General features: G+C 37.9%; 2 protein-coding genes across 9 annotated transcripts in view; one reads left to right on the plus strand and one right to left on the minus strand.

Annotated features, from left to right (window-relative positions):
* CRYZ (crystallin zeta) overlaps positions 1–5,292 on the minus strand; it is a 40,707-nt gene extending 35,415 nt beyond the window's left edge. For 3 of the 5 annotated variants that reach the window (XM_019743766.2, XM_074334956.1, XM_019743765.2), the window contains exons 1-2: positions 5,161–5,292; positions 275–391 (exon numbers count right to left, since the gene is read on the minus strand). In XM_019743766.2, coding sequence (XP_019599325.1) covers positions 275–385 — 111 coding nt within the window. In that variant the 5' untranslated portion in view covers positions 386–391; positions 5,161–5,292. Of the gene's footprint in view, positions 1–274; positions 392–3,568; positions 3,710–4,167; positions 4,384–5,160 lie in introns of those variants that run through there. The other 2 variants (XM_074334954.1, XM_074334955.1) reach the window with 2 other exon arrangements.
* Positions 5,277–21,897, plus strand: TYW3 (tRNA-yW synthesizing protein 3 homolog). 4 transcript variants are annotated; one of them, XR_002138373.2, is made up of 7 exons: positions 5,277–5,581; positions 8,081–8,161; positions 9,685–9,783; positions 9,971–10,042; positions 12,085–12,218; positions 18,891–19,925; positions 20,484–21,897. XR_002138373.2 is itself a non-coding variant. In XM_019743768.2 (7 exons), exons 1-6 carry the CDS (start codon positions 5,408–5,410, stop codon positions 19,105–19,107), a joined length of 777 nt encoding a protein of 258 aa, XP_019599327.1. In that variant the 5' UTR covers positions 5,277–5,407; the 3' UTR covers positions 19,108–19,129; positions 20,484–21,897. The 4 variants fall into 4 exon arrangements, 2 of the variants coding, with proteins under 2 accessions (XP_019599327.1, XP_019599326.1); XM_019743768.2 differs by having other exon boundaries at positions 18,891–19,129; XR_002138374.2 differs by lacking the exon at positions 9,971–10,042.
* The last annotated feature ends 3,546 nt before the right edge of the window (positions 21,898–25,443 follow it).

A 25,443-nucleotide genomic window follows, 5' to 3' on the forward strand; every position in this document is an offset into this window, starting at 1 on the left:
CCCCCCATTCAGAAAAATCCAATGATTGCACTGCACAGATGATTCTCAAATTCAAATATTTCTTATAACAAGATGTGTTTCCTTTTCATAGATCTACTTCACTAATTATTAAAATTACTTTATCTTTGTCATAGCTCACAGATATAAACAGTGTACTCTGTCCTAATTCAATGTCTTTACAATCATTGTGAGTCTGCTTCTTTTGAACATTCACTTGATGTGCTGGAGATTCACATTCTGTAATTATTGCCTGTTTAAAAGTAATTATTTCCACCTGATGGTCTTTTGGAATTGGTACTGCAACATCCGACTGGAATTTCAGCACTTCTGGTCCACCAAATTCAAAAACTCTAATAGCTCTCATCAACTTCTGTCTAGTCGCCATGGTGATCTACACATGAAGAAAAAAAAATTAATGTATTGTCCTATTGTATCTAGGCTATCACTATGTTTTTTTCCCCTGGAGGGCCAGATCAAACAATTTTTCAAACAACAATTTAAATCCCAAGCTTACCACTGATCTCATTTCATGTTTAAAAACCTTTCATCTTACAAATCCTCCAGCTACAAAGCAAAATACTTCATATTACCTCCTGTAGAGATTCAGTGCCTACAACAAGGGAATCAAACATGCAAACAAAAACATCTGGATAGACATAGCATAATATAATATCTTAGGTGTCCTTTTGTATAAAGCTTGGGATGCAACATCTTAGAAATTTTAGGAGCTAAAGTAAGCTTTACTAACATTAAATAAACCTTCCTTTGTGAGATTATTAAATATTTCAAATATATAAAGAATATAATAAACACATTTACCTGCCATCCAGCTTTAACAATCCTAACATTTTAAAAACCTAAAACATTGTAAATATAACTGAAGCCTCCTATACTCATTCCCAAGCTAGTGCATGTATTAGCAAACGATATATATACTGGTATGCTATTGTCTTGCATGTTTTCAAACTTTATTTAGATTGGATCATACTGTACATAATTCTGCAACTTGCTTTTTCCTTTCGGCACTGAGGTTTTGAGATTTATCAATGTTAAAACACTTCATGAACTTCATTCACTTTAGCAGAGGAGGAAAAACATTAGAACCTAAAACCACTGCTTTGTATGCAATCTTTTGTAAATTACAAGGGTGATTTACAGCTAATCTTTCTGTCCTATGATTGTTATTAAAATGAATACTCAGAGTTAAAATGAACTCTAAGAAAATGTAAAGGACACTTGTATATAAAATTAGATAACTTTGGAAATCTTCTAAACCTATAGAGATGTAATGAAAGGGCTTTGACTATCTCTCCATAATTTTGTTCCTGCATTATCCCAATTTCTTGAAATTAACCACAACAAACATTGTTAGACTCTGCCACGACCTAGAACATCTTTGTAACTTCTAAAATAACCATATTCATCAATCACAAGTAGCTGAAACATCAGAAAGAGTTGCAGAAACTAAGACTTGAGATGAAAGAATTCAGACTTTTACTGTATTGAAGCGCAACCCAGGGCTACTCAGAGCCCATGCTAACCACAGAATGTCATTCCATGTATGGGGGCGGGGGGCGGGGATCAAAAGCATTTTGATGGCATTATTAATGGAGAGTTCTTGATATTATTAGTAAAAGTTATATTATTTTAAAACCCTTTACTTAATTAAAATTGATTTAATGTAGTACCTAGCACAGAGGAAACAGTAAAATTTCCATTGCTAACAGGTTCTTTAGCAAGGATCTATACTAAGGGCAGCCCTCAAACACAAGGGGTCAGAAGCAGGCAAAAGGCATAAACCTATCAGCACTGAAGGGCAGTTAAGCAGTCCCTGAGGGTGAGAAGACCTGCACAAGGCAGCTTACTAGCTCACTCCACACCTCCTCACCAGTCTCATGATTGTATTTCTATTTGGGTCTTCACTCAAGCTGGGTATTTCTTAGACAACAAAGTGAAAATATAAAAAAATAAAACAGAAAAAGGAAAGGTTGCCTAGATCAGAGTTTGCCATCCTGGAAATAAGAACATGGCTCCCGCCCCCACCCCTCCCCCCCAAGCTTTCTGTCTTCAGGATGGCGTTATGGAAAGAGTGTGGGCTTTAGAAGATGACGACTCTCAGTATGGATCCCAGCTCTGTCATTTACTAGCCACACTGCCTTGGGCAAGGCAATCGACTTTGAGTCTCTGCATCTGAAAACCGGGCTTCCACACAGGGTTACTGTGCTAGAGACATGGCATCAAGTGCAGAAACTGGCCAATGTCTACTCCTACGTATGGTAGACACCATTATTCCTTTCCCATCTCTTTTCTCCTTTCCAATTTCTTATTCATTAAAATATTCTCAAGTCTATAATTCTATAATCGTTATTATAGAATTTATTATAATAATATTTACAGGACTCTGGTGGTAAAAACAAGTCATTAGCCTCAAAAATTTCAGTCTAAAGAGTCATTTAAATGAAACATTAATACCAGACATGGTTGTTATTCATTCAACATATATTTTTTGAACATTAATTGTAAGTGAGGCACTGTGCTCAACTCAGGGAACACAAGGGGCAGAGAGAAAACGCCCCAGCCACTCCCCAGCTCCTGCCCACTCTGCGCTCATTCCCTCACACATGTACACACAAACCACGTAAGATTTGTAGCTCTTTTTCCACTTTCAATATCTACCCACTTCCTACCTATTCATTTCTTTCAAGCACTGGCATCTATCTTTTCACCAACAGACATCACTATTATCCTCAAAAAACTGTAGCAATAATAAAAGCAAAATTACCCTGGAATAGGATCTGTCAAAAATATCTAGCACATACATTTTTCCCCTGCTTTTTGACATTTGCTAAGTTGGGAGAAATGAACAAAGGAGGCGACTCATCCTTAATAGTGGATTTAGAAGACACCCTTCCTGGTCCAGCACTTATCCTATGGAGCGTGTCAGGAGACAAGCATGACCTTGACAGCTCGGTCTTCTACTTGGCTTCTGGCGATCTTAGTTCCCACTGAGCCTTTGCCTCTGATCAGGCTCTAGTCTGCTCTCCTTGCCTTTGAACCCCCACAACTACCCAAAGGATCATGTTTTGCTTCATAATGCGGGTGCTATGTCAAAAGATCTAATAAAAAGAATAAAATAGCACAATAAAATTGTAATTTTTAAGCCCCTGCAATGCCTGATTTCTTCTAAAAAGCACATCTTTCATGTCCATTGATATAATTATTTTCACAGTACCTGGAGAAATAAGTTATTAAAACCACCCTTTCATTACAGAAATTGAATTAAAATCACCTTTTTATAGATGAGAAAACAGTATACAGAAATTGAAATAATTATACAAAAATTGAAATAAAATCACCATTTTATAGATGAGAAAACATTCCAAGAGGTTAAGGGACTCACCAAGGTGACACAGAAGCACAGCTAGAACCCAAGTCCTAGACCCTAAATGTGGGGGGACTTTATTCCCTTAACAGTACAATCTTTTTCATCTTACCCTTTGAAATGTTGGCATAGAGGACCCTTAATCTCTTAGAAATATACTTTATAATGACAGTGAGAGAGACTCACCTAGAAATCTGAAATTCAACCAATCTGCAAGTAGGATTATGTATTTTATAATGAAAGCATCTGCTTATGGTTTGAAATTTCTAAAATGCCCATGTTATGGCATCCAGTAGAGATACTCAGGATATGTACTCCAACTAGGTTTTTCTATTTCTCAAATATGCACTTTTAAAAATTTAACCAAGAGTACCTTGGTTTAACTTTTGGGTTAACTTTTGAACCTTTGAACGGTTGCCAACCAAACTTTGCAAATCCATGAAATACAGAATTTAAAATTTTTCCTCAGTGATCTTTTCCATGGCTACACTTGAATCCATTAGGTTTAAATGAAAATTAAAGGGACAGGGAAAACGTCAGAATTATATTTTAATATGGAATGAACAGAGCAATTCACAAAGTCGGAGTAAAGGCACATTATTAGAGAAAAGCAGGAGTAAAATTAAGAATTTCAGGCAAGAAATAAAAAAGATAAAAATTTGGAAAGAGAAATCATAAAATGTGCTACTGATCAAGAATGATTCATGTAACATATTATTTATTTTTAACCTAGAAGAAATTTTAAAAATTAAAAGTGGCCAAGGGTGTCTCTTCCTGGCTGTGACCTCATCAGATTACGTAGCTGGTCTGGATCTCAGTGGCCACTTCTGATAAGAGGGGGTGGAGGAAAAATTGTTGAACCGATTAATTGTAAACCCCTCCAGGTTCTCTGACGCAAAGTGGATGGACCCGGGCAGGCTGCTTTCCAGTGCTGGGGAGCAGAGCTCTGTGGGATGGGCTGCTGGCTGCTGACCAGGGATTCACACCGCCATTTCCACTAACTGCAGAAAAAGAGTCCAAAGTTTGGCCTTTAAATGGTTCAATCATTAACACATCTTCCCTGGTCAGTGACAGAACTCTCCTGGAGGACCTGTGTAAACGATGTATTAACAGAGTGTTTTGTGATTTTTTTTTTTTTTGCTTTGAAGATTATTCTAGGTGGGAGCCAAAAAGGGAAAAAGGTGTAAAACAAAAACAAAACACACACACACACACACACACACACACACACCCCTACATATTTCTCTCCATAAGACCGCAACTCTGATGGCAAAATAGGAGGAAGGTTGGGTGGAAAGAGCTCTGGGACCCCTGCAGTTGCAGGAACCGGAGAAAATTGCCCCAGAAGCTGTGCTGTGGGTGCAGGCACGCAGCAAACACCCGCGGCCGCAGGAATCCCAAGCCCAGGCCTGGCCGCAGGGACAATCCAGCGGGTGGCGGGCAGGGGGTGCGGGGGTAGCGCCAACCGGCACCCCGCGGTGTGGAGCCCAAACGCAGACCCAGGGCCAGAAACCAGGGCCGGGAGCTCAGGACGGGCAGGTCAAACTCCCCAGGTGGATTTACAGACGAGGAACTTGCAGCCCCTAGAGGGAAGACTTCGGCCGGGAGTTCGTTATTCACTGGTTCTCCGGGGGGCCAGGAGTTTCTTATTCACCAGTTCTCTGGGAGGACTGTGCGCAGGCAAGAGCGCAGCCAAAAATCAAGCTCGATTCCACCTGGACGAGCGCCGGGGAGATGCAAGGTCTGAACAACTGAGGGGTCTTTTTAAAACCACTTACCGGTTCTACAGTGGGGAACCAAATTCTGCAACGGCACGCACTGTTTCCACAGAAAAGGGGCGGGTATGACCGTCTTCAACATTTGCTGGCTCCGCCTCTCCCCGCCCCCAGGAGACCTCACGAGGATCGCCCACGTTCGGAACGACGAGGAAGTTTGGACCTTCTCGGCACCACTCGTTTCAACATGGCTGCCCCCAGGGAAAGGCGAGGGTGAATGTGAAAGAACAGATCCTAAATCTTTCATCGCATGGATCGTAGTGCAGAGTTCAGGAGATGGAAGGCGCAGTGCCTGAGCAAAGCGGACCTCAGCCGGAAGGGCGATGTAGACGAGGATGTGGTTGACCTTGTGCAGCTCCTGAATGAACGAGAACAGTTCTTCACCACGAGTTCCTGCGCTGGCCGCATCATCCTCCTAGATGGGGTGAGCCTTTTTTGTGCTCTTGCAGCGCGTGCTTTATAATAGCGTGAAACACTAGGAGTCCTGTGCCCACCCAAGGCGACACCCCAAACCAGCCTCTTTGTGTTTGTCCTTCTGGCGGGTGGTTTCGGTTTATCTATGAAACTTAAAGGGTGAATTAGACTACTCCTTCTAAAACTTCAATGTGTCTACTAATCACCTGGAGATCTTTTAAAATACAGATTCTATTCTGTAGGTCTAGCATGGTCCTGGTATTGTATTTCTAACAAGCCCCAAAGAGATGCTGAAACTGTTGGCCTGGGAATGCTCTTGAGTTGCAAGGGCTAAAGAACTTTATTTTCTGAGAACTAAGGGAATTTAAAGACTTTCCAGCCTGGCGAAATTGGTGGCATCTCTTCAACTGCTCAATCAATTTACTGTAACTGCCTGATTGAACGTCGCCAGGGTTAAGGTATTCACTGCCTCCTAGCGGCCCACTCCATTATTACAGCTCTGGTAATTTTTACGTTATGCTAAGTACAATACTGTAGTTAGTATACAGTGTGAAGTAGTGGTCAAGCCCTTAGGCTTTGGAGTGATACAGCTCACAGTTATGGGAATTATTGGCTTTGTGACTTTAGGAAAGTTATCCGAACTCATCCCCTCCCTGTTCCATGAGCTGAGGATAATAAAGAGTATCTGCTTCACAGGGATTTTGTGTAGAGGAAATGGGATAATTTATTTGAAATATTTAGTGTCGTGCCTGGCCCATATTAAGAGCACTGTAAAAGTTAGCTGTGTGTTAACTTTGGTATTAGAATTGAATTCAGAGCGTGAAAGACAGCAAACTCATAAGCTCATTCTTTAGACGGTACCCTGATCATTTGCTGGTCTCCGGGGTTAGCAAGGCCTGTTCATTTTGATGTTGCTTCGGTTGCCTCCTGAGCAGTGACACTGGCTGGGCTTGCTCTCTCTGTTCTCCCTTTTCTACTGCCCTATCTTACCTGGATTTTTGCAGTTGTTCCCTAACAGGTCACTAAACTACCAGTCTCTACCCCAAACCGTGTTACACACTGTTAACAGATTCACCTTTCTAAAGCACAGTTCTGTGTGCATGTCACTCATCGATGCTAAAATCTTTTATTATACATTTTTCGATATCATTAAATCCAAACTCCCACTCCAGCATACTTTTCAACTCTATCTTCTGCTTCTTCTGTTCATCTTTATCTATTTACCGAAACTTAACTCTTATTTTTCATCTTATGTTTACCTGCCTTTGCCTTTGGCCATGTTTATTTTTCCTGAAATGTTTCCCCCCATCTCTACATATCTAAGACATGACTCCCAAACTCCCCTCTTCCACCTGAACACAAACACAGACTTGGAAGTAATGACTACTTCTGAACTGCTTTAAGACTTTATGAACCTCTTTTCGCTATATGTATTATCTTACGCCTTGTGTTTACATGTTCACTTTGAATTATTTCAGGAAGTATTTGGGTCAACTTACAAAAAAGGCAATACAAGAAGAAAAATTAAAAGGGGGAAAATCTGGATAAAGGGAGTATAGATAAGAGAAAGCCAGTGATGACATTAGTCCCCAAAACATGATCCTTGATTCTGTAATTTTGCTAGAGGTGGGCCACACATTTGGCTATGCGATTTACAGCAGCCATAATAAAATCAGATACAAAAGTCACTGAGGTCACTGAATAAAAACAAATCAGTTATTTAGGACAAGCACAGCTCTTCCGGTTTCCAAGGCCAGACAGCAAAGTATACCTGTTGTATAAATGGTAGAAGTGGAGTGATTTAAAAGTACTTGTTGTTTCCTGCATCCTCTTTCCAGTGTCCTTGAGGGTAGGACATGTTTATACCCAGAGTACCTAGTAGAACTTTGCAAATAAACATTTTTTCAGTTAATAAGTAAAAAATCTGATGTTAAAATATTTGCCTTCTTGAAACTTTGATCTTTTAGTCCTATCTCTGCCCTTTGGGTCTACATATAAAGTCTAATGAAGAGGTCACAAATGTATGCCTATAGAGACTAGGGACATATAAGGGTGTGAACAGCTCAGGTGTGAGTAAAAAGTGGTAGGTCCTATGTGGGATTGTGACAACAGTGCTTTCTTACAAAAGTAATTCATAGTCTTTTTTTTGTTTTTGTCGTTAAATATTGTGCTAGCCAAATAAAATAGCTAGAGTACAACTGATGACCTGCTAGTGTACAACCCTTTGTAATCCCTTTCTCCTGACAAAATCATGACCATATTTTTAAAAATATTAAGTTCTTTTACCTTAGTAAAAAAAAAATATATAATTTTTTTTTATTTCAAATAATTTGGCTTCATTTTTGTTTTGGGTTAACTTGACCCAAAAACCTAATAAATTGTTCTCAGTAGCATTTAAAATCACCACTTGGAATTATTAATTTAAGAAAGGCTACAATATGTTATACATTGTACTTATTATTTTTGTAAATGTATGATTAAATTACATTATGTTATCTTTTTATTTTAGAATATAAATGGTATTGAGGTTCAGAAAAAAAACTGTTGCTGGCTACTGGTTACACACAGACCTTGTGTAAAAGATGACATGGTAAGTTTTCATATATAAATGTAGAAATAAACTTTTTAATTCATAATCACTTTAAGTACATGTGAAAAGAATAGAAAAGTCAAGGTGATTTATGTGCATAATTATAATGACTGAAGATTATAAAGCCTAAAGAGAATTTATTACCATGGCTTTTTTGAGTTGTAGGAGATAAAAGTATAAATACGCGTATGTATGCAAGCATTACTGACAGTTGCTCAACAAAACACATTCTCTTGGACCTGGTAGAGAGTTCAGGGACGTTGGACACATATTGTCCAAACTTTGAATTTCAGTTCTGCCATTTGATAACCCTGTAACCTGGAATAAATCATAGAAGGGAAGGGAGCTAGGAGAAAGGGATTAGAAAATAAATACAAAGTCTAAGTCATACATTACAGTCTAAGTCAGTTATACAATTACTGTCTAAGGATTGCTTCTTGAGAATAAGTATTAGTCAGGCACTTTGCATCACTGGTTCAGGTGCTCAGATGTTGTCTTCAGAGTACGCATTCAATCTCCATCCCCTTCTTTGGATACTGATTCTCTCTGCATGTCTGCCTTTATTTTCTTCTGCTATAGATGATCTTTGTGGCAGGAAAGATAGCTGCCAGTGACCCCAGCAGAAAAAGACTTTTTTCTAAGATCCATGTATCATTCCCAGAGTACTTCACTTTGAGTTATCCTGCTTGGGTTAGCTGTTCTGCCCCTGAGGTCAGTTATATTTGCCAGTAAAATGGAATGCTACCCTTGATCAGTCCTAGGTACTTGGCATCTCTGATATTATGATAGGAGAAATGATGAGTGACAAGGTCATGATTGACAGTCCCACCAAAATCAAATGGTGTGAAGGAGGGAAGATGTTGCCCAGGGATACTAGGTAGACAGAAATAACAACAGCCTTATATAAATTCTAGGTCGGACATAATAGTAACATGTGTGTCAAACCTCAATCGAACAACAAAGTATTTAAACAAACCTGGTAGCATCTTTTTACATGCCATATTTCTTTTCGTTTTTGTTTTTGTTTTTGTTTTTGTTTTATTTGTTTGTTTGTTTTTAATTGGGAGACAGCCATGGTCATTGGTTACATATTGCTTTCATGCTACAATGGCATAGTTGACTCTTAAGGAGGGCGCAGCTCACAATGGCCCATGTGGGGATCAAACCGGCAAGCTTGGTGTTAGCAGCACCACGCTCCTACCAACTGAGCTAACCTACATGCCTTATTTCTTAATGAAAAATCTGGTATGGAATTAAATACAGTAGTTAATTTTTAAAGATATGGTTGGAAAGAATGACACAGAAAGTATATGAAGAAATCAATCTTTTTCTTTAAAAAAGCAGATTAATAAGTTTTTGGAGAAAGAGGACCAAGAAAACAGAGTGAAAAGTTACTGCGGAAAAGGGATGCTGAATGAGTCTGAAAGTTCCTGGGAAACACTGAAGTTATGTATCATAAAGGGTCACCAAAGGACAGGGTCATATATATTTGTGACTGATACTAACATTTTTCATTTATTTAGATTGCAGCTCTGAAAAAAGCAAATGGTGATGCCATTTTGAAATTTGAACCATTTGTTCTTCATGTGCAGTGTCAACAGTTGCAGGATGCACAGATTCTGGTAAAAACTTTGTGATTATACTTGAAGTTATAGGTATGTGGGTAGATTTAATTTTAAGTCTTAAAACTCAAAAATTAAGTTTAATTATAGGTTTGGGGTTATACGTGTTTTTGCATTTTATAGAGCTAAGAACAGTTTATCTGATTTAGTCAGATTATCAGAATTTAACAAATTTGTTTTTTTACAGCATTCAGTGGCAATAGATTCTGGTTTCAGGAACTCTGGCATAACAGTGGGAAAGAGAGGAAAGATTATGTTGGTAAGATACCTTTTGGCAAAAAGCAATTCTTTGAGCATAAAGTGGTCCAATTTATTGAATAACCTTCTAATTAGATTCCTGCCTTTAGTCTCTCTGTACTCAAATCTTGTTGCCATGCCCTTGTTCACAAACCTTCAGTGACATTCTTTCCTATAGGGCAAAGTCCAGAGTTGTTGAGATGTACATTTGAAGTCTGATTTTATTGTACTGTACTCCACTTCCTTTTAACCTCATTCTCGATGTCCTATATGCTCCACAAAGTTGAAAATATTTACTGTCCTTTCACAGGAAAAGTTTGCCGACCCCTGGACTGAATGATCTTTCAGGCCCCTTTTAAGTGTCACATCCTCTCTGAGTCCTTTCCTGGCCAAGCTAACCTTAGTGAATTTGCCATATTCTTATCTACAATAGTACTTACTGTTTGTATTAACTGTTTGGCATGGCATTTATTGTTTGCTTTTGAACCAATTTCAGCTTGTCCTCCATTCTAGTTCCCTAGACTTTCCTATTTTATATCGATTTTTAAAAAATAGACCTATTTCCCAAATAAGAAGAAGACCCCTATAAAGCACAACTAAGTAGAAAATCCACGGTACTGGTTTGAATCCCCGTCTCATTCCCCACTGTATCTGGTGGCCCAAGCAAGAACACAGCCGTTGTTTTACCTTCTTCTCCTTTGTCTTCTATATTCAGTTAATTACAAGTTGTCATATCTTCCTCTACTTTTTCACACCTGACACGATTGCTCCACATTCTCTGTTACTGCCCCGACTTAAGCTCTCAGTGTCCCTCACCTCAGTCATGACAGTGGTCTCCTGACTGGTCTCCCTGCTTTCCATCTTCTTCAGTCCCTCTGAACAATACTGTCAGATCTCCCTTTTGAAAAAGTCAGAGTCTCCAAATATTTTCCCTGATGTTGAAGGCTTCCCCAAACTATTTTCCATCTACCTTACTTATGTTCACCTCCCCCTAGTATACTTACCCTCTAGCCAGATAGAAAACTATTGGTTGTTTGCCAGATGTGTCATGGGCTTTCATATCTCCATGACTACAGCTAAATTGTTCCTCTGGCAGGAATGCCCCTCTCCCCCCCATTTTTAGGTCTGGTGAAATTGCACTTATCCTTTAAAATGCCAACTTTCCCATAAAGCTGAGGCATCAGTCTCAATTAGTTGCACCGCTTCTACATTTCCTTAACGTTCTGAGTGTGTGTGTGTGTGTGTGTGTGTGTGTGGTGTGTGTGCATGCACGTGCACACATGTGTGTGCACATACATGTGTGTGTTTCTCCTGTCATAGCTCCCATGTAGTATTATAATTCTTTGTCCACCTGTTTATTTCGTGTTCTAAAGTGTAAGCTGTTATAGGGCAGGGACCACGTTATATTATATCCATCCTGTATTTTCAGACCTTTCATGGGGCCTGGAACATTGCAGATTCTCAGTAAGGTTTCATGAATGAATTTTTATTTTTCATGATAGTTTTTGTTGTTGTTCTTAATCTATATCCAGTGTTTGGACTTACTTGTAGCACGTTGACTGTTTCATCAAGGGTTACTGAGACTAGCCCTTAAGCATCATCGAGAAACGGCCACTTTGTGAGCTAGAGCAGGCGTGCTTTATTCTTATAACCACACTCTGCTCAAGCAGTGCCAAGAGGCTCTTTCACTTCCAGTCCATTTTGATTTTCTCTTGAAGCTTCTGTTGAGATTTATTTCTTTTCTTTAAATAGTGTATTAAAGCTTTTTCAGCTTTAGTGAGATTGAAACTATTAAAGTTATTGGATTCTTTGATATTCTCTGCTTCTCTGAAAGACAATGTATAGAATGACTTTCTTTAAGAAATGACTATATGACGGGAAAATCTATTTAATCTCCTTTGATTCAATTGTATTTAGCTAAATTATATCAAAGCATAAACTTAAATGCTGTAATAGAACTGAATGAACTATGTTTAAAGACAACCCTGACTAGGACTTTGCTTTAGTTATTATCAATGTCTCTAGTACATAATTCATCATATATAAATTGTTTGTTCTTTGTAGGCTGTCCGCAGCACACATGGCTTAGAAGTCCCATTAAGCCATGAGGGAAAACTGATGGTAACTGAGGAATATATTGATTTCCTGTTAAAGATAGCAAATCAAAAAATGGAGGAAAACAAGAAGAGGATTGAAAGGTATATTAATTGGATATTTCCATGTTATTCTTATATGCCTAATTCATCTTTGAAAACATTTATACAGTAGTACCTTGGTTTTTGAACATCTCCATCGATGAACATTTCGGTTTACAAATGCTGTAAACCCAGAAATAAATACTTTGGTTTTCGAACATGCCTCGGATGTCAAACATATCACGCATCCTCCACTGAGTGCAAGATCCTGAGGCCTAGCTGTCAGCTGTTTTCGAATGTTTCAGATCTCAAACGGTCTCCCAGAATGGGTTACGTTTGAAAACCGAGGTACCATTGTACACACCAACTGCTTTTCTATTTGTAACCTTACCATGAATACTAAAAAGATGATCAAACTCATAGATAAGAGTAGGCCAGATTGTCATGGCTACTAAATGGATCATAAGCTCCACCGAGAAGAATGGAACAAATGACGACAGGCATAAAGGAGAGAAACATAAGCACTTCGGTCAGAGAGCCCAACAGCTACCAAGACCGTAACGGATCAAGTTGAAGGCAGCCATGGAAGAGGTACACACTGCCCCCTGGGTGTGAGCTACTGGAGACTACCTAGAATCTCCTTTTGAGGAGAATGGACTGGTTAATTTTAGCCTGATAAATATTTTACACCTCTGGTGAGTACAATACCCAGCTCTTATGGATTAGATCTAGAATTGCCATAATTGTCCCAGTAGGAAGGATTATGGCTATCAGTTTACATCTTTACACTTCACTTGTTCCTAAACTTTACCTGCTGGTAGATAAAACTCTTACATTGCTTTCTTTTTTCAACTTTTTTTTAAGAATAGCTTTTGATATGAAAAAAGTGACTATTATGTTGCCTTTCTTATATGAAGATAATGCCATTGACCTACCCATCATTAGGATGTACATTTCTGAGTTATTGTGGTGATGGCCAACCTGGTATCATTTATAATGTCCTGTTTCCCTTCTCCCCACCCTCTTGGCCACCTCACAACCTGTTAATCACTGCCTAAGTAACTCTAGAATCATTCTTTCGCCATCCTTACTGCCCCTTTCTTCATTCACGACCATTGCAATATTAGCTCATCTGATAGTAGAATTCTAGTGTATCTCTCTGCTAAGCCATTCTCCATATCACCATCAGAAACCTGTCCATAAAATGCACAGGAATCCTATTGCTTAACTTGCCTGCTTAAACTTCTTCAATAGCTAGAATTCTTTTTGAAGCAGGTAAGGCCAGAAGTGCCAATGGGAGCAGTGTCGCATGGTGAGAAAAGGTACAACTAGGCTCCCGAGGCAGAACTGAGTTCAAATGCAGCTTCTACCACCTGGGAATGAGGCCTCAACTCTCTTGGCTTCAGTTTTCTTACCTCTAACTTAGGGGACACAGTTATCTTACAGAACAATTTTAGTGTCCATTCGATAGTATGTGCATAATGATGTCCTGTCATGGTGTGGATTCTCAGGATAGGACAGCCTTCTCCTTCAGTGACACATAAAAAGAATAAACCAATAATCACATAGTGCCACCATCCAGGCTTTCTCAACCAGGGCTCCTCATTTGAACCACAGAATTCGCAAAATTATTCGGGTGACTATTTTTCAGTTCTCCCAACAATGGTATATAACTTACCATTCTAGATACACTGGAGAGAAGTTAATTCATTATGTACAATGGATGCCTTAGGACATTAGGGCTTAATTTTCTAGCAGAATTCTGATTGAAAAAAGCTGAGAGTTTACCTGGCCACAAAATGCTTTGAGCAAACATTCTAAATAAAGTGATGGTTTCAAGTAAGCAACTGAAGAGCAACCAGCCACTCCAGTAGGCTACAGAGTTTGAACTATAGGTAGGTACTTATTGGTACCATTCCAAAAGTTGACTACGTTTGTTAGGTAGTATTCTATTGAGGCTATTTGATAAAATGTAGGAGGTAGCAAATCAGTTTTTCTGCTTCCTTATGTGAATTTCAACAAGATTATAAATATAGCCCACGATCAACTAACTATACACCTGGTGAAATTAATTGAGCCACGTTCACCAACTATAAAATCAAATTATGCTTTAAATCCATTGACTCAAAAATATGTTTTGTGATTATCGTGTGCATGCTGCTATCAAGAGAGTCATGCTCATCATATAAAATCAGTGAAAAATTAAAGAAGGGTAAAAAGTGTCTTAAGATACTGATTAGAAGATTACATGTGAATTCAGAAAGGGTGAACAAATTAAGGAGCTCCTTTGGGAACAGCTGTACATCTAACCAAATGAAGAGAAAGAGTGACTCTTCTGATATTGAAAAGAGAAAAAATAATAAATACTCGAGGTGATGAGTTCTGCAATCAGACATTGAGTGCTAAAATTGGTTTGTGTTAGGACCAAAGTTTCACAATTAAAATGGCTATAAGAATTTTTATAATTCAAAATTCAAATGAGTAATATTTCAGCAATGAGAAATGTTCTGCAAATGTGAAAAATCAAAGTTAAAAGGTAAAATATTTTCAAATAGAAATTTGGTGTTTGTTTAATACACTTCCCGAGCCCAGTTCTTAGTGGGAAGAGTTAGATAATTTCCTACATAATGATTTCCATGTGAAAAATGTCAAGTTTGGAGATCCACTTACCAGTTATAAGAGGGAGGCTGTCTTTGTATCTATTAATAACAGATCAGGACTGACGGGTCAGATAGGACCACCATTTGGCCATAAGTAGAATAGAGTAGCCATGTTCTTTTCACCGACTCTGTAATAAGAAAATAAATATTTTAAATAAAGTATAGACTAAAAGGCTGAATATATTGGCATATAATATTGTTGATAAAAATAAAACAAATTGGAAGAAAAAGTAAATTAATCTGTTTCCTATGGTTGGGTGTTTTGTTTTGTTTACTTTTCTTTTTTGTGTTTAAGTATACATAAACTTTACCATTTTAACCATTTTCAAGTGTACAGTTCAGTGGCATTAAGTACATTAACATTTTTATGTAACCACTACCATCACCATTATCCATATCCAGAACCCTTTTCATCATCCCAAGTTAAAACTGTACCCATTAAATAATAATTCCCCTTTCCCCAAACTCCCAGCCCCTAGTAATGACTATTCTATTTTTTTCTCTCTATTAAGTTGACTATTCTTGGTACCCCATAAAAGTAGAATCATACAATATTTGTCCTTTTGTGTCTGACTTATTTCTCTTAGCCTAATGCCTTCCAGGTTCATCCACGTTGTAGCATGTGTCAGAATTTCATTTCTTTTTAAAGTTGAATAATATTCCATTGGTTTTATATACCACATTTTGTTTATCCATTCATCCACCGTAGGCAGTTGGATTTTTTTCCTACCTTTTAGCTATTGTGAATAATGCTGCTATGAACATGGGTATACAAATATCTGTTTGAGTCCCTACTCTCAATTCTGTGGTGTATACCCAGAAGTGGAATTGTTGAATCATATGATAATTCTACATTTAATTTTTTTTAGAACCACCTTACTGTTTTCCACAGGAGCTGTACCATTTTACATTTCCCACAAGCAATGTGCAAGGGTTTCCTTTACTCAACATCCTTGCCAACACTTGTTGTCTTTTATTTATGTGTGTGTGTTTTTGATAATCACCATCCTGACATGTGAGGTGATATCTCATTGTGGTTTTGATTTGCATTTCCTTGATGATTAGTGACATTGAGCACTTTTTCATGTTTCTGTGGATAAGAATTTCTGTTGTATCACTGCTGCTTTCCTTCTTGCTTATGGTGCTCCTTCTTAACTTTCTCTTATTATTCTATCTGTTGGTTAAATATTGTTGTTCTTCAGGATTTTGTTCCTGGCCCATGATTTCAGCTACTTCCCCATATACTGATACGCCTTCCAAATATCTCCCAAGTTGTTGGACCCATATATCCAATAACCTATGGAACATATCTAACTAAAATATTCCATCAGTCTTTCCTTAATATCTTTCTTATCCTTGCCTCAACCCCATAGCCATTTCCTTGGTTCAGATTCTTATCATTTACCAGTATCATTACAGTTTATGCCTCAGTGCGAAACAAATGTGAATGATTGAATTGCAATTATTTAATTGCATATGTCTTTTTTTTCCGTTACATCACGGTCACTTTGAAAATAGGACCGACTTCTCCCCCAACCAAACACACACACACACACACACACACACACACACACACTTACACACACACTTATATGTCACTTATCCTATCTCTCATCCTAAAACCTTACATGGTGTCTGGCTCATAGTAGAAATCCAGTAAGTATTTATTGAATTAATCACAAACAATAATGGAACGTAAAAATTAACACATTATATTGAATTCCCCAAAGGCAAAGAGTGTTTCTTATTCATTATTTTTTGAGTGTCTGGCACAAGAATGGTGGCTCATAAATTTAGTGAACTGACTTTTTCCATTAACGTGCTGTTTTTAAGACTTCATAGCCTTAGGAAGATTATCCTGGAAGACACGTAAGGTTGTTGAGAGGTGGGGTGAACAGGAAGTTCTTGCTACACCGTCCAGGTAGGAAGTAAGAGGACCCTGAGTAACAAGATGAAAGGGACTGAATATCAGCTGACCATGGCAACAGATAAATGGGGATGGACGAGAAGGAGTCAAGAATAACAGATGTCTTAAACTCCTCATAGTTGCTAGTCTTATTTTTTAAAATGGAAGTAAAGCAGGTTAGTAAATAACTCACACATTTTCCTATATAGTTCAAGATCAAAAAAGTAAATAATATAAAGTGGAAATATATACTTTATTTTCATACTTTAGTTCCTCTCTGTTTATCCCCAACCCTCATTTTTTTTCCTCTCATAATTCCTCTCCCATCACCTAGCCAGCTTTCCATTCATCCTTGCAATTCAGCCCAGGCGTTGGGTGTTTTTCCAGGGAGCTTTTCATGATGTCATGTGGAGCAAAGTCCCCTCAGTATGCTCCTAATCTTTCTCGTGGCATGTTGCATGTGTTTTTCCAGCTCTGCAGCTCCCATTAAACCCTAAGCTCCTTGAAGGCAGACCCTGGGTCTTACCTCTGTTTCCAGCACCTGGCATAGGACGTCACATACATGTTTTTTAATAAAAACGCTTGAGCTTAATCAGTTAAATTCCAAATGTATCATATGAAAATAGCATTCTTTGTTACTTGTGAATAATAGACACCTAAGATGGTATGAAATGGTGCCTAAGTTTCATTAATTTTATGCTTCTGTTTCAGACGTCAAATAATTAGCTTTTTTATTGCAAGTGGTCCTATAACTGACCTGAAAAGCAAGAATTCATTTTCCTAGAGCTGGCCTAAAAAGTTCTCTCATGAAGAGAACTTAGTACAAGTTGCCCCGTGGCATGATAATCTTAACTGCAGAGGTAGGAAAACTGAAGACAATTTGATATGAAGTGGAAAAAGAAACAGTTGCCTGAGCATACATTTCTTTTTATTCTCCAAGCTCTTTTTGTTGCCTGTGAGAGCTGAGAAAATTACACTTTGAGAGCTGGGCTATAAATGCGGTGTAAAGGGTCATAGTATGAGTGGAGAACATGTCATTGGAAAAACAAATTTCTGACTTAATGAGGAAGATAGTTTTCCAAAGGACTTTTTAAAAGTTCCCTAAAAAAAGGAAAAGGAAAAAGTATTTGAAGATTTTATTTTTGGCTTTCAGCACAAAAGAGTCTTTGTTCCATTTTGTCAGTTTATTTTTGGTACCCCAAGAACATAGCTTTGAATTCGTAGGTTTTTTTAATGGAGGATTAGAATAAGGCACACGTGTCTCTTTTACTTTTTATATATGATTGACAAGATATTTTACACAAGCTGTTAATTCTCTGTTATCATAAAAGAGCAATTTAATCTTAACTTTAGTTTTCTAGGAATAGAGTAAAATCCAGGGGAAAAAAAAAAGAAGACTTGGTTACCTGAGTCTGAAGTTCAGGGTTGGGTGGAGAATGATAGAAAATGAAGTTGCACATCCTGGAGAGGCTCTTATGAGCAGATAAGGACGCGTTACACCATTTTGTGGCATGCGTGGATTTATGTTTTAGAAAATTTGAAAATAAATGAAGGCCAATCTAGATGACATAATGTTATACTACCATTAAAAAGCGCTATTTTGTAGTTCATTTGATGATATAGAAAATGTTTTGAATAAATATTAAATTTGAAAAAACAATGTATAACTTTATATGTAATATCACAATTGTGTAAAAGGCAGTAGGTATATGTGTGCATGTATAAATACGTTAATTCAGAAAACAATAAACTAGTAAGAATTAAAATATTGAGAGTGGCTATTTCTATTTAGTTATACAGAGGTTATCTGTATTTGTAACTTCATATATTTTCCAAATTCTCTAAAATGAGCTATTACATTATGATTTTTTATAAATAAATAATTTCTGTTTTTACTTTCTTTGTCCCCTCTTATGGAATAGAAATTGAGGCAAAATGGAGATTGTCAAGAGGTGATTCTAAACCAATTTTCAGAACTGTCCTTAAAGAACTAAAAACACAATCCCAAATTAAACAATAATAAAGCAAGAAGCACATTATTTCTTTGGTTCATTTCATAGTTTAAGGTTAATATGAGACATCAAATTTATATAGTTTATAAGTTCTAAGTGTATTTCAGTCATTCCGTTTCATAACACAGATTTAACCACAGTACTTATTTCTTTACAGGTTTTACAACTGCCTACAACGTGCTTTGGAAAGAGAAACTATTATTAACTCACATTCCAAAGAGAAAATCAACGAGAAAAATAACCCATATTCTCATAAGAAAAAAAGAAACCGAGAAAAAGCACGTGGCAAATGTATTACTGAAGAAAATGATAAAGAACTTGAAAATGATGATTATCCAGGAATCAATGTTACTGTCTTTCCTGAAGATTACTGAGATTTGGTTCTGAAGTGTCTTGGTAGAATAATGTTTCTAATAATTATTATAAAGCTGCTCTTTATAAGAGTATTTTAGTTTGTTGAGTGTATCAGACATTCAGAAAAACAAGATTTAAGTTTTCTCTCTGTTTTAGAGAAATGCATCTTATAAACAGATGCCTTTTTAAAATAGCTGTATATAATGTTTGCTCATTAGATACCATATTTTAATCACAGAGATTCATTATAAAAATCGAATTATGAATTTTAATGCCTCTTTTTTTAATTTTAATTTGTACTTCTGCAAAACAGGAGAACTATAATACCCTTTCAAGAGAACCTTATCATTAGGAATATTTGAATAAAAATCATAGTAACATTTTACTTATTTTTAACTTTGAAATCTCCAGCTTTAAAGGCAGGTCAGAGTTTGCTTCTCATTTCCATGGAATCCAATGACAAGTTTTTTTCCTCTCTTTTGACCTTGTGGATAAAACGACTGATATGCTTTTCATTCTGGACAAAATATCTGAACTGTCTTTCACTTTTATTTCTCACAAACCAGAGCTTGCCACTGGCACAGTCTCTGTCAAACAGGGGGCATAGTTTTTCCCTAAGCCTGGTCAGAAGTGATAAGACACAGGAATCGTAATGGAACAAATGTGCTCGAAAATTGCAAGGAATCGGAAGACCTGGGTTTGAGTTCTGACTGCTACACAGAAGTCGAAGGTCCTTGAGCAAATCACTTAGTTTCCAAGGGCTTCCATTTCCTCTTCTGCCTAACAGTTATTCTAAAACCTGCTGTATTTACACCATAGGACTGTTGACAAAATGAAGGTAAATCAAAATGTGAAAATAGTGTAAAATAGACCATTTTGCATATATGTTAGTATTTACCATTTTTCTTTTAAAATGATGCTTTCATGCTGTCTTTTCAGAAGATATTAAATCATAAAAATTATATATTTAAAGGGAAATTAACTAGTCAAGAACTAATAATGTATAAGAAAATACCAGAATGTCAAATAAGAAACATTATATAAGGCAGTATAATACTGAGTCATGATTTTGCCATTTCCTAATATTTTTATAATTTGCTTAAGTCTTCACTCTATATAAATTAGATTTGTATCTCAGTGCTTGCCTTCTGACATCATTTTGTACTCTCATTTTGTAAATAGACTGACTTCATAGACATCTGTAAATAAAATCATAAGAGATACTGTTCAGACAGTTCTAAAGTTATTGTGAGATTTTTCTTGACTCCTTTTTCCTATCATTGCTTTGGACAACTCTCTTTTTTGGCCTTTAAAACAAGATACTAATATTTACTTTTCTCATTTATTCTAATATTTAGGAAATCTTTTAACAAAGTCCTCTGTTTCCTTGTTCCAGACAGAACCGCCTTTGAGTCCTGGATCCCTGCCATCCTGCAGCTTTGGTGGTGCTGACCACTCGCAGCCATGCCTCTGCCTCCATGAATATCCTGAATGCTTTCCTCTCAATCATCTCCGTTTATGGCGAGTCCTCAATTTTTTTTTTCTGTCCAACCCTTTAACTGTTTGCAACATTTAGTGCACCTTAGAATCATCTTTCGAATTAAAAAAATAATAATAACATAAAGGACCCGAGATTCTCCAGGGGCAGTTGGCCTGTGTATTTTTTTTTTTATAAAGCTCCCAAGTTCTTTAATTGCTAAACTAAAGGCTGATAATGCTATAAACATTCCCCCATTTCTGTCTTCGGCCCTCATCTTCCATTCCTCTCTTCACCCCAGCCATCTCATCCGTTCCAGTAGCCTCAGCTTCTGAGACCGGGACTCCCACCTCTCCTGCCCTGACCTGTCTCCTGCACTCCAGCTGGGCCCCTTCAGAAGAGTTGTTACTTTCTAAACACTTTCTCCTTAAGACTACCTTTTCTTGTTCTTTGGCTGCAGAAAGCAGGCTTTTGTTGTGACTGTTTTTGTCTGAGTCCATTTGCATCTCTAGGTTGCTGGCTTTTTCATTGCCCAGTCTGGGACATGAAAGGCAAAAGGAAAACCCAGGGAACTCACTGCTGTGTTGCTTTTTAGGTCCAGAGATCCCTAGCTGGTCCTCCTCCCACTCTCCTATATTTTATGTATAATGTTCAGAGTTTTTAGTTGCACTTAGTGGAAGGAACAGGGAAAAGTATATATATACTGTATCTTCCCAGAATCAGAAGTCTATGTATTTTTTAAATTATTGATAAAATATTGGGGTATTACTGAGAACACTTTTGGAACTCATGCAAATAGGCACAGAGCCCTTTATTTAGTGCTGCGCCCCACCTTCCAGCCTGTATGTTTTGCTGCTTTTGCTTTAGGTTATTGGAGCCTCTCCACCTTAAAATAGAGAAGAAAAAGCCTAGAAGTCTGTTCCTTGTCCCCCTCCCCTGCCTCATGCATACCCACTGTCTCAGCCAATAATGACAAGTGCAGAATTTCGAAAGACAACTCTGTTGCCCAGAAATGGGATACACTTGCATGTGCAATTGCCACCTGAGCTCCCAGCAGCATCCGGCGGAGGCTGGGACTTCACCTGAATCCTGCCATGTTTTTCCTACTCCCTTACCTGTTTCTCCTGGGGTCACACTTGCACTAGGAGGCTGTCTTCTGGAATAACCTGACTTAAGACACGTATTAAGATTACTTCTGTCATATTTTAAAAAACTATGACATACATTTATTTGACGGAGTTGATATTTTAATATGATAGAAATTACATGATTGGTAGTGATTTTAAATTTACGACATAAACATGCTGCAAATAAATTTGTGATGTTAAATACATAGTTTTAAAAGTTCTTTTGGGGCAGTATCTAATAAACAATTTTTGAGGGTCATTTCTATAATACATACTGTTATAAGAACCTAGAAATGAGAAGAATTGATTCTAGGTGAGGGAGTACTAGAAGTCCAATTCAAGAAGATACCATTTCATTTTGGTCTTAAAGGACAAGAAACAAGTTCACTTGACAGAGAAATCAAAAAACAGCCCTTGCAGACAAAAGGAATGTGTGATGTAAGTAAGGCACCAAACAGCATGATATACTCAGTGATGTGAATATTCCAGAAAAGCTGAAATACAACATATAGCCTGAAATGAGTCAAGCTGGTTGAAGCCCAATAGTGGAGGGCTTTGTAGTCCAGCGAGGAAGTAGACCCGTGCTTCCTAAACATGGCTATGCCTCAGAATTTCCCAGGCTGGGATAGAGCATGGGGGGCTGTGTTCTAAAATACTGATGCTCCATCTCTCAAGCTAGAATCTTCAATCTCGAGTCTAGGAATCTTTATATTTTAAGCAACTCATCCAAGTGATTCTCATAAAAATTAGCCCAGCACTTTTAAAATCCACTGGTAACAGACTTAATGCTGAAGACACTGGAGAGGACTTAAAGATTTTTTTGAAGGGAAAAAAAGTAATAGCAGATGCTGCAGTGTACCTAGGTTATAGACTTTCTGTATATACTTTATAGGAGGGTAAGCAGGAGCTTCCAGTATATTAATCAGTGTCGTCACTGTCCTTACCCTTCCTTAGGTCTCAAGCAGCTGCCAGGAGGAAGGTAAAATGCACAGCTGTGTAAGTAGAACTCTGTACAACCGAGGAGGGGGCATTCCCCATTGTGACAATATGAATGGCACTCCGTGAAGCTGTACAATACACATTCTTATATACTAACATACAGCAGTCCTGCCAGAAGGGAATTTGGCCAGGAAAGAAATCTCACAGTCTCAGAATGTCTGGAACATTTCTTCTAATTTAATTAATAAATATGGAATTACCTGCCAGGCAGGTAGATGGGAAGAGAAGAAAAACAATGACAAAATAGGCCCCAAATACATAAGAACTGTAGGAAAAGTGATGGGGGTGGGGAAGGGCATGCTATGGGGAATGACTGCACTCTGCTGTTTAAAAGGGCTCATAATCCACTGACTTTTCTTCACTCATTTAAACTGATCCCCGAGGGACGTATGTATTCCAAAGACTCTCTAACCTGAGTATACGCATAAGGATGTGGAAGAGAGGGGCTGCCTCCTCTTTGTCTAAGGTAACAGAATTACCCTGGACCTCTTAGGTTAGAGAGAGACCAAGTGCTGGCCATAAGACCAAGAATACACTGAATCCCACTCACTCCTTAGCGTCCCTTAATATTTTATTTAGCTAATCAATCCACATGCCTGATCCAAAATATTAATAACTGCAAAAGGGCAATGTAGTAATAAACATACAAGATCACTTATTGAAAAATAACTTTCTGGTTTATTTTCGTTTTGGTTGAGCTATCCAAAATAAATGTTTTTCCTTCCCCTAGGATGGAGGCAGGCATTTTTTCCTAATGGAGTCTCCATTTCTCCATATCACCTATGAGGTAACTAGCCGACTCTTGAACAACGTACAAGAGTTAGGGGTGCTGGCCTCCTACACAGCTGAAAATCCACATATAACTTCTGACTCCCCCAAAACTTAACTAGTAATAGCCTACCGTTGATGGGGAGTGTTACCCATAACATACACAGTAGGTTAACACTTATTTTGCATGTTATATGTATTATATATACTGTATTCTTATAATAAAGCCAATGAGAAGAAAATGTTATTAAGAAAATTATAAGGAAGAGAAAATACATTTACAATATCTATTGAAATAAAAGATCCACATATAAGTGGACCCATGCAGTTCAAACCCATGTATTTCAAGGGTTAACTGTACTTTTGTGTTCTAAAAGAGAAAGAAAAACAAAAGTTGTCAGATTTGTTGAGAAACAGGGAGGGAAATTAAGAAACATGCTTTTGTTCTTGAGATTCTAAGCCAAGTTCATAAACTAGTGGCGAAAGGATGGCCTAGGAAATGTGTTTCATTTGACCCACACAGGCTATTTTTCCTAATTGACACAATATTTTAAACTATGATGGCCTTTTGTGTTGTTGTTTTTTTTTTAAATTGGAACATGTGGCTACACTGAGCCCACATTCCCACCTGACCACACTCCACAGAGCCAAGTACTGGCTGCCCCTTTGGACAGGGCTTGTTATCCTGCTCAGCGCAGTCGCAGCACCCCCTACTGGCTCCCTGACTTACCTGCTGCAATCATTTCCACTTCAATGCCTGGTCTTGTGGGCACCAGTGTTAGCAACCCCTGCTTAGAACTTTGGGGAGAACTAAACCATATTATGGTGTTAGTAGGCTATACAATAAATAAGAGGCTAGAGCGGGACTAACCACAAAATTTGCAGAGGCCAGTGCAAAATGAAAATGCGGGCCCCTTGTTAAGAAAATGTTGAAGAATTACAAAATGGTAAAACAGCATTAAGTCAAGCGCTCTTCTAAGCGTAAGGCCCTGTGAAACTACGGGTTATATACCCATGAGCCCGGCCCTGGATTGAAGGCTTGGTGCTTGGAGAGTTGAAGAGGGCAATGGGTGCCAGGATGCTTACGTCTTCTTCCCCCACTACGAAAGGGGCAGAGTGCTGCAGGTTCTGAGATGTGCCTGGTCTTGGCACCTGCTCAGGTGCTATGTCTCCATGGTGGCAGGACCTTAGGTAACCGTTTAGGAGCCTGCAATGACTGAGCACTCATCACTGATGTTTTGGAAGCTGAGGCAAAAGTCTCAGTGGCTAAACTTAGAATAAGTGAAATGAAACCCTCTTCAGAACCACCTGCTTTCAAATGAGAGCAAAGGCAGTGATGAAGCACCATGTTTTGAAAACAACGTCTTTCCCCATTTCGACAGGAGTCAGGTTCCTGGGTTAAGTGTTAAAGAACCTTGAAAAACGGCTGCTGTCATCCTATAGGTGGGAGCTGGCACTATCTTTAACTTGGCAGGGGTAGGGGAAGTAAATTTAACATTGCCATATAAGGCTTATAATAAGGAATATATTTTTGGTTAGGATTTTTGGCCTTTCAAAATGGGCTTTGAGCCTCAAGCCTCTCCTTTCCCCTGCTCTACCCCATTCTCAACGTGCAGGCTTCTGTTAATGCAAAAGAATTTTAATACTCATCAATGCTTATGTTCTTTAACTCAACAATTTAATTTTTATGCATTCAGTTCTTGCTAAGCATTTATTTCTAAGCCCTCTTTTTGTCTTTAAAATGGTTTAATTTAAACTTTAACTCATTGTACATTCATTTATTTAATACATTGTGTTTTTTAGAGAAGTTTAGGTTTACAGAAAAATTGAGAAGTACAGAGAGTTCCCATATACCCCCCTCAAGAATATTCTATATATAATATGTCATATGCTAACAGTGGCACTTTTACTTCTTTCTTCCCAATTTGAATGCCTTTTATTTCTTTTTCTTACCTAATTGCTCTGGCTAGGATTTCCAATACTAT

This window comes from Rhinolophus sinicus, linkage group LG06, assembly GCF_036562045.2.
Source record: "Rhinolophus sinicus isolate RSC01 linkage group LG06, ASM3656204v1, whole genome shotgun sequence".
NCBI lineage: Eukaryota > Metazoa > Chordata > Mammalia > Chiroptera > Rhinolophidae > Rhinolophus > Rhinolophus sinicus.